Below are 10,000 nucleotides of genomic sequence, written 5' to 3' on the forward strand. Positions count from 1 at the left end.
TATCCAATATAAGACCAACCAACAACAGTCCACTCATTTATGTCAGCTGTTCGTGCATTCCAAGCCATCCCTGAAAACTTTCTATATCACCCTTCCCTCTTTCCGTCTAGTTCTCTATATACTATGTCTTAGGTTACTAAGGTAGGTGTGTGTGTGTGTGTGTGTGTGTGTGTGTGTGTGTGTGTGTGTGTGTGTGTGTGTGTGTGTGTGTGTGTGTGTGTGTGTGTGTGTGTGTGTGCGTAAAATAATTTGGTGACTTACCGACATCAAATTTAAATCCATTGCAATGAGCTTATGCTATTCAATTTAGATATAAGGCTTAAATCTTTTAATTGTAAAAGTGATGACGGAAGTTACGTCATATCACACCTTTGCACACACGCACACACATGATAATCCAGTTATTGGCCTAATTTGACTGTTCATTTGTCTAATCAGTGGCGATGCCGATAATGTTTGCTAACCTCATTCGTGCTCCTGGGGAAACAATCTATTCTCATTATCACCATCGTGTGTGTGTGTGTGTGTGTGTGTGTGTGTGTGTGTGTGTGTGTTCATGTAATATATATGAATTTTATGGATGGGATATCCAATCTGGCTACAAATTAGTACAGTGGAACCATGCGTGCTTTGGGGTCCGAGGGATCTCCAAGCGCACGGGTTCGAATCCTGTCCACGGTCCGAGTGTAGGTTGGGCTTCCTCACTCGGGACAATGGTTTCCTAGCGGGTGGGCTTTGAGATAGGAGGTACCCCAAAAAAGTATCCCCTTTAGTCCATAAAATTCCCGTGAAAAGCCCACATGGTGTAAATAAAAAAAAAAAAAAAAAAAAAAAACACGGAGAAACAGTGAGAAGTCTTATTTACGGGCATGAGTTAAAAAGATGATCCATCTGAAAGAAACTGAGGAACGTTTATTTCAATAATTAAATGAATAAATAGAAACAAAATAATAGCAAAGTTCCTTGAAATCATTATCATTATCAGTCTCTGTAATACCAATCTAGGATAAGGGTTTCCTCACTTCTATAAAAGTCTTGTTCATTATTGTCTGTTCACTGACTATCTGTAGTAAGCCATCTCGGTATAACTTGTTCTTTCATTTATTTCCATGTACGTCCTAGAATTTTTTGTCATTCTTGGGTTATCCTTATGTGCACAACGACTTGACTTGCTCTCGTGCCCATGCTCTTAAATCGTCTGAGTTTTTCACTCGTCTGGCTACGACTATAAAGTCACTTTCCACTAAATTGATCTATGTTGTATACCTCTCACATAACTCCTCTGACTATATAACTTTTTTTCACTATCTAATTTCCAAAACGGAATACAGTTTTACTCCCTTCCCTTTTGCAGAAATCTTCACTCTTGGGAACTAATGTTTACAACCAGCTTTGACTTTTCTCTCTCTTTACTGAATATTCTAGTGAATAAGCTTTTAACTCTGCTGCCCTCCATAACCTAGACTAGAGCATTAGAGTTTCTTTAATCCCTGATGCACCTCTCTCTCTCTCTCTCTCTCTCTCTCTCTCTCTCTCTCTCTCTCTCTCTCTCTCTCTCTGCAGCAGTGCCAATGTAGTGTATGGGACGCGAATAAACAAACAAATCAATTTTGTTTCTAAAAGCAAGCGCACAGAAAGTTTCGTATCATGGCGGGCGTGGCTCTTGTGATTGTTTATCTCATTGTTTTTCTTCCCATTATAGGTTGACACTCTAAGAAGAAAATAGTACGATTTCACTCTACTGCCGACTGTACATATATATACAGACAGAAGAGAAGACGCTATTGATATGGAAGTAGCTGGCGGTGAGGTTCGCTCCAGAAGACACTGAGGCGCTATGTTTGGCTCAACGGTAAAGTGGTGGTGGCTCTCACTCTGTAATGTGTCCCTGTGCAAAACTTCATATAGTGACATTTCAAGCACTGAGGATTTATATCTAATACTAATACAATATATTTCCAACGTCAAGATGTATGCAGTGTCGGTGATGGCAATGGCAGTGCTGGTGATGGCCTCAGCGGACGTTGGTGATCGTGTCACTGCAACTTCGATCAGCTATCAAGACATGGTGACAGCTGTGGCCAAGAATGCTGGGGCACGCTCAACCATATATCTATTTCCTGGGACACAAACCGTGACGGTATTTTGATAGTACATAACTGTATGCATTGATTTTTTAATCATTTATTCTATTTGTTTGTTTATTTTTCTTAGTAGCAGTAAGATGTTTCATAGCAAACTCCATAGTCTTTATAATCCTAAAGAGCAATACAAGTTTTGGAGCTTTAACTCTGGAACTTTTTCATCTTGATACATGTGACAAATATTCACAATTAGTTGTGCTGTATATAAATGCTGTTAGTTACTCCTTTTATCCCGCGACAGACTTTGAAGGTGCAACAGACGATACAAACCACATACACCTCTTGCCTGTCGACGGAGCCTGGCCTGCCGACCTGCACGGACTCTGCCAATGCTCGCTACCTCGTGGCCACCACTCTCTCTTTCCAACCGTCGTGAGTTTTGTGTATGTGTGTGTGTGTGTGTGTGTGTAATTCATCTCGGTCGCCTGCTGGTCACCCAGCCAGTCTTCCCATTACGGAGCGAGCTCAGAGCTCATAGACCGATCTTCGGGTAGGACTGAGACCACATCAACACACAACACACACCGGGAAAGCGAGGCCACAACCCCTCGAGTTACATCCCGTATCTATTTACTGCTAGGTGAACAGGGGCCACACATTAAGAGGCTTGCCCATTTGCCTCGCCGCTTACCGGGACTCGAACCCGGCCCTCTCGATTGTGAGTCGAGCGTGCTAACCACTACACTACGTGTGTGTGTGTGTGTGTGTGTGTGTGTGTGTGTGTGTGTGTGTATTTACCTAGTTGTGTTGTACAGGGTTCGAGTGGGGCATAGTGTCATGTCTCCATATCTCCACATAACTCATTTTTCTTTAAAGCGCGTAGTGTCCTGTCTCCATATTTCCACATATCTAGTTTTTCTTTAAAGCTATGTACATTTTGTGCTGTAACAACTTCATCACTCAATGCATTTCACTTTTCCACCGTTCTATGTGGAAAACTGTATTTTTCAATATCCTACACACTGCCTCTTCCTAATCTTTGCATGATCCTCTTGTCCTTCCAGCTTCTGTCACCAGCAGCAGGTCTTCTTTGTCTATCTTTTCAATGACATTTACTATTTTATACAATGTTATTAGGTCCCCTCTTTCTCTTCTATCTTGTAAGGTTGGCAGTGTGTGTGTCTGTTGATTGAGTTATTTTCTATCATTTAAAGGAAGCGTGCTGTGGACCTGCAGGCAATCCCTCAAGAGACAAAGCCATCTAAAATTGACACCATCTTCGGAGAAAATAAGCGAGGTATTTATACTTCACATTACAGAAATCTTTCTCCAGACAAACGTGCGTACAAGACTTCATACAATCAATTCATTGTTAACAGCCAGAAGTAATTACAATGCAGATAAAACATCTTATTGAAAGTGAAAAAATTTTCTTACGCACTAGCTGTTATGCCGACTTTTGGATGTATAATGTGGTTGTAAAATGAGATAATTATTGATGCAATATTTAACGTCCCATGCCAGTAGATTATTAATGAGTAATAGTGAACTTTATCCATGCCATTTCAGAATTCCTGTCCTTCATCCCCGTGGTGCTTCCCGTCAGATACGAAACCGTGACTTTATCCTCGATTAAGTACACCGCCACCACCAAACACCCGTCTGTCACCGCTACCGTGCACATTAGTAACTGCATACCACCCGCCCTGCCTTTTGAGGCGGAGGAATGTCCACCTTCTGATCCTGTAGCTGATTATACAACTGATCCTACAACAGATCTAACAACTGATCCTATGACTGATCCTACAACTACTAATCCCGGGACAACATCTCTTAACTAAGTCCACCACAGACACCTGGGCGCACACCGACCATCATCACTATTGCATAACGAACTGGAGTACTCGGCAGAAACGATAATTTTATTACCTGTTTCTTTGGCAGGAAAGGCACCTTAGCATAATAATAGTTTTAGCCACTGTTTGGGAGGCTGGTATTTAGGGTCAGTCATAATCCACACGGAATTTCTATGTAGTTAACTACTGTGGTTTGAATAAATATTGCATGGCATTTTCTTTTATTTTTTAGCCTAAAAAATCAAGCAAGACAAAAAAAATGTTGCTTTGATTGATTGGTTTGGCTTGGAGGACGCACGGACACCTGGGTGTGGACTGGACGGTTCCGGATGGTCACTGTTTAGTGTTTACTGGTATCAAGTTTGTATTCAAGACAGAGTGAACATTCAATATCATTCCATAATGTGCTAATGATATTAAAAATAATTATTACCGTGATTCAATAATCAAATGGCCAAGCATCTTTTCGTGACATCCACAATCGACTTTCTTAGGGAGTGAGGCAACACGCTACCTGATAACCATACAACAATTCTTATATATATATATATATATATATATATATATACTAAGAAACACGAGACATTTGGATGTTTTGAACCACTTTAGCACGAATTTTACATTGCAGCACCTAGTACTAGAAACTATGCCTTGATGACAATTATGACAGTTCTATGGACATCCGTGACATTGCTAAAGGCAAGATTTAAGAAGCACCACGGAGGAGAACGAAAATACAACGGTGAAAACATAGTTCCAATGGTCTTACTACAACGTGGTGACGGTGGCGCGCCGACACATCGATGCGTAAGGACATGGTAGCCGTGGAAGACGGTGACAGAGTGGCAGGAGCGCTCCGAGAAAAACATGGCAGAATTACAGGTGCAATAACTCAAGCCATTATTCTCATCATTCAAAATATACTCATACAAATCAAACCTTCGCAGGTCTTAAATGTAAATTATATTGCACACATTGCATATGGAGTTTAAAACAAATCAAGCAACCATGAGGCAGTAATCGGTCAATTATGTGGAAGAGGATCGTTGTTGTTGCTCGCTGCGGCAGATAATAAACTTCTTCATTGAAAGAAATACATAATACCAGAAATTAAAATAAAGAGTTGAATAGATAGACGATTCAGTCATGCATCCTAAATCACTTTTCAAAATATCATCGCACGATATTTTCTACACTGAATTTCTGAGCTGGAATGTAGTGGAGGTGCGTCGCAGAAGTGTTTTACAATAAGGACCTACACGTAGCAGTCACTTTATGATCCCTGCCAACACATATACAATCCTATTTAGCAATTTAACTGATGTTTTAAGATAATCAAGTAACTAGATAAAAAGAAGTGATTACTAGAGTTTATTCTATTCATCTAACACTATCTGGGACCATTTTTTTCATGTTTTTTCTCGTTCCTTTTGGTCCTAATTAACAATATTACGGACTTTGTTTACATCACTTGTCATGTCCATTGTGTCATTTAAATATCTCCATCACATCTCCTCATAAACCATGTTTCTTCAACAAAAATTAAATCGATCTCCTATCGTAAGGATTTTTTAGCATTTCTTATTTCAATTAGTGGATCTGTGCACATGAATTGAATGCTGTTAGTATTGTTATTATTACTTTACTTAGCAGCTACAGTAGGTATAACTCAAAGATTGCAGTAGCTTTCTTAAATAGAAATAACTAAATAATATGAATGACCAATCATCCATTTTCATACAAACGTTCATGCAGAATTTTCCATGAATTTGACATTATGTAGATTCGTTTCAGGTTGATTATGAATACATTATAAATACAATGAACGTCTTGTGAATCAAGCAAAGCACCACCATGAACCACTAGTTGAGGACCATACTACATAGCTCGTTACCTACCATTAACGAATCCACTCCAGGCTCTATCTAACTTTCCCAGCCATCCCAAGCGCCTTGGCCTTGTCTGAAAGCTTTGTTAGAACCTTCATTAAATACCTACTTAAGGTCTAAGGATGGCGTGTCATAACAATCCCGTTACCTGTAATTGTCTCACATAGCCTATTATCAAAACTCAGGAACTCCCTCGATCGTTGCGAAGTCATGTTGGCAACTTTTTGTTCTTTTTTCGTTGGCAACTTTTTGTTCTTTTTTATCAATTTATGCTTGTCTATCTTTTCTTTGGTTATTACAGACCTTACAAGGTATTTCACACACACACACACACACACGAGACGCGGTCGAGAAAGGACGCAGTCCCGAGAATCAGATGATCTTCACTACCTATTGTTTTTGGATTTGCAGTGGCCTGGGCGAGTAGTATAGACTCGTTTTCATGAATACAGTGTTACAAAATCATGAGTAAGGAAGAGATTCCATCTAAATGCAGGTATGAGACGCGGGAAAGAATGAAAGAAGATGATGACTATGTTGTTGAGGGTGAAAGAGCATTCGAAGGCTTTGATACGGTACATACTTCACTATTTAATAGAGTGTTGACTATTGAACGTAAACTAGATAAATGGAAAAAAGAGAGTATGGGAATTAAAGAGAACGAAGAACAGGAAAAAGATCTCCAGAAATTGAAAGAAAGGATAAAAAGGGTGGAAGAAAACGAAACTAGGCTGAAAGCAGAAAATGAAGAATTAAAAAAGGAAGTAGCTAACTACAAGAAATTGATGGAAGAAGGACTCGGTAACTTACTTAGGCCAAGAAAGAAAAAGGGGAGCTGAAAGATCTAGTTAACAAAGAAGAGGAAAGAGTACAAGACGTGATTAAAAAAGAAGTACAGGCATGGAGAATCCAAGATAAGACAAGGAAACATTTCATGAAGTATTTCAAGAACAGTTAAAAGAAAGAGATGAAAATATGACAAACAAAATGATAGGAGTCCTGAAGAAAGAAGAAAATCTAGTAAGAGAAATTGCGGAAAAAAAAGTGTAATTATTTTAGGCCTGAAAGAAAAGATGTTAAATATAGACCAAGAAGGGAAAAAATAGAAAATGAAATCAGTCAAAGACCTACTAAAAAACCTAAACGACGAAGTTAGGCAGAACTTGGAAGAGGTAGTAGAAGAAATGCAAAGAATGGGACCTTATCAAGAAGGAACAACGAGACCAATTAAGATACTGTTAAAATCACAAGCAGCAACAGAAGAAATACTATATAGAACAACAAAACTCAAAGAAACAGAAGGTTGCAAATATATATATATATATATATATATATATATATATATATATATATATATATATATATATATATATATATATATATATATATATATATATATATATATATATATATATATATATATATATATATATATATATATATATATATATATATATATATATATATATATATATATATATATATATATATATATATATATATATATATATATATATATATATATATATATATATATATATATATATATATATATATATATATATATATATATATATATATATATATATATATATATATATATATATATATATATATATATATATATATATATATATATATATATATATATATATATATATATATATATATATATATATATATATATATATATATATATATATATATATATATATATATATATATATATATATATATATATATATATATATATATATATATATATATATATATATATATATATATATATATATATATATATATATATATATATATATATATTTTTTTTTTTTTTTTTACATTACAAGGGCACTGGCCAAGGGCAAACAAAGTGTTGGAAAAAAAAATCCCGCTGGTTGCCAGGCCCTGTTAAGAGGAAAGTAGAAAGAGAAAACAAAAAATCTAAAAGGAGGGTCCAGTTAACGTAAGAGGTGTCTTGACACTCCTCTTTGAAAGAGTTTAAGTCATAGGCAGGTGGAAATACAGACACAGGTAGAGAGTTCCAGAGTTTACCAGTGTAGGGAATGAAGGAGTGAAGATACTGGTTAACTCTTGCATTAGGAAGATGGACAGAATAGGGATGAGAAGAAGTAGAGAGTCTTGTGCAGCGAGGCCGCAGGAGGGGGAAGGCATGCAGTTAGCAAGTTCAGAAGAGCAGACAGCATGAAAACAGCGGTAGAAGACAGATAAAGATGCAACATTGCGGCGGTGACTTAAAGAATCAAGACAGTCAGTTAGAGGAGAAGAGTTGATAAGACGAAAAGCTTTAGATTCCACCTTGTTTAGTAAAGCTGTGTGTGGATCCCCCAGACATGAGAGCCATACTCCATACACGGGCGGATAAGGCCCTTGTACAGAGCAAGCAGCTGGGAGGGAGAGAAAATGGACGAAGACGCCATAGGACACCTAACTTCTTGGAAGCTGATTTAGCAAGAGTAGAGATGTGAAATTTCCAGTTTAGATTTTTAGTGAAGGATAGACCGAGTGTGTTTAATGTAGAGGAGAGGGAAGTTGAGTGTTATTGAAGAAGAGAGGATAGTTGTCTGGAAGGTTATGTCGAGTAGATAGTTGTAGAAATTGAGTTTTTGAGGCATTGAACAAAACCAGGTTTTCTGCCCCAATCAGAAACAAGTGAAAGATCAGAAGTTAGGCGTCCTATAGCATCTCGCCTTGAGTCATTTAATTGTTGTTGGGTTGGGCGTCTGTTGAACGCTGTTGAATAATGCAGGTGGTATCATCAGCATAGGAGTGGATAGGGCATTGAGTCAGATTTAGGAGATCATTGATGAATAATAGAAAGAGAGTGGGTGATAGGACAGAACCCTGTGGAACACCACTGTTGATAGTTTTAGGGAAGAACAGTGACCGTCTACTACAGCAGCAATAGAACGATCGGAAAGGAAACTGGAGATGAAGGTACAGAGAGAAGGATAGAATCCGTAGGAGGGTAGTTTAGAAATTAAAGATTTGTGCCAGACTCTATCGAAGGCTTTCGATATGTCAAGGCCGACAGCAAAGGTTTCACCGAAGTCCCTAAAAGAGGATGACCAAGATTCAGTTAGGAAAGTAAGAAGATCACCAGTAGATCTGCCTTTACGGAAACCATACTGGCAATCAGAGAGAAGGTTGTGAGCTGATAGATGCCTCATTATCTTCCTATTAAGGATAGACTCAAAGGCTTTAGAAAGGCAGGAAATCAAAGCTATAGGGCGGTAGTTAGAAGGATTGGAGTGGTCACCTTTTTAGGGACAGGTTGAATGTGAGCAAACTTCCAGCAAGAAGGATAAATAGAAGTAGAGAGACACAGATGAAAGAGTTTGACCAGGCAGTGAGCGAGTTCGGAAGCACAGTTTTTGAGAACAACAGGAGGGACTCCATCCGGACCGTAAGCCTTCCGAGAATCAAGGCCAGAGAGGGCCAGGAAAACGTCTTTATAAAGAATTTTAATTTTAGGGATGAAGTAGTCAGAGGGTGGAGGAGTAGGAGGAATATGCCCAGAATCATCCAAAGTTGAGTTGGTAGCAAAGGTTTGAGCGAAGAGTTCAGCTTTAGAAAAGAAGAGACAGCTGTAGAGCCATCTGGATGAAGTAAAGGAGGGAAAGACGAAGAAGTAAAGTTGTTAGAGATATTATTGGCTAGATGCCAGAAATCTCGAGAGGAGTTAGAATTGGAAAGACTTTGACATTTTCTATTGATGAAAGAGTTTTAGTAAGTTGGAGAATAGATTTGGCATGATTACGGGCAGAAATATATAGGGCATGAGTTTCAGCAGTTGGATGGCTACGGAACCGTTTGTGAGCCGCCTCTATCATTGACAGCACGAGAACAAGCAGAGTTAAACCAAGGCTTTTTAGCTTTAGGGTTAGAGAAAGTATGAGGAATGTATAGCTCCATGCCAGAGATAATCACCTCTGTTATGCGCTCGGCACAAAGAGAAGGATCTCTGACATGAAAACAATAATCATCCCAAGGGAAATCAGAATAGTACTGCCTTAGTTCCTCCCACTTAGCAGAGTTAAAATGCCAGAAGCACCTCCGCTTAGGCGGGTCCTGAGGCTGCACTGGAGTGATAGAACTGGTAACGGAAATTAGATTGTGGTCGGAGGAGCCCAACGGAGAGGAAAGTTTAACA

The 10,000-nt window shown here is 38.2% G+C and overlaps 2 protein-coding genes across 7 annotated transcripts in view; one reads left to right on the forward strand and one right to left on the reverse strand.

Moving 5' to 3' along the window:
* The window catches only part of LOC123505120 (NACHT and WD repeat domain-containing protein 2-like), a 65,000-nt gene that overhangs the window by 45,243 nt on the left and 9,757 nt on the right, over positions 1-10,000 (reverse strand). The gene's annotated exons all lie outside the window — the stretch shown is intronic.
* Positions 841-4,409, forward strand: LOC123505122. Its single transcript, XM_045256202.1, has 5 exons — positions 841-1,852; positions 1,970-2,140; positions 2,386-2,516; positions 3,299-3,381; positions 3,654-4,409. The coding sequence occupies exons 1-5, from the start codon at positions 1,838-1,840 to the stop codon at positions 3,923-3,925; spliced, it is 672 nt and encodes a 223-aa protein (XP_045112137.1). The 5' UTR covers positions 841-1,837; the 3' UTR covers positions 3,926-4,409.

The sequence above is a fragment of the Portunus trituberculatus genome, chromosome 17, assembly GCF_017591435.1.
Source record: "Portunus trituberculatus isolate SZX2019 chromosome 17, ASM1759143v1, whole genome shotgun sequence".
NCBI lineage: Eukaryota > Metazoa > Arthropoda > Malacostraca > Decapoda > Portunidae > Portunus > Portunus trituberculatus.

What these genes read in the sequence shown, in the direction of transcription:
- LOC123505122 (XM_045256202.1), top strand. An exon ending in CTGGGACACAAACCGTGACG is followed by an intron (nt 2,141 to 2,385) that starts GTATTTTGATAG and finishes ATCCCGCGACAG; the next exon opens with ACTTTGAAGGTGCAACAGAC. An exon ending in ACTCTCTCTTTCCAACCGTC is followed by an intron (nt 2,517 to 3,298) that starts GTGAGTTTTGTG and finishes TATCATTTAAAG; the next exon opens with GAAGCGTGCTGTGGACCTGC.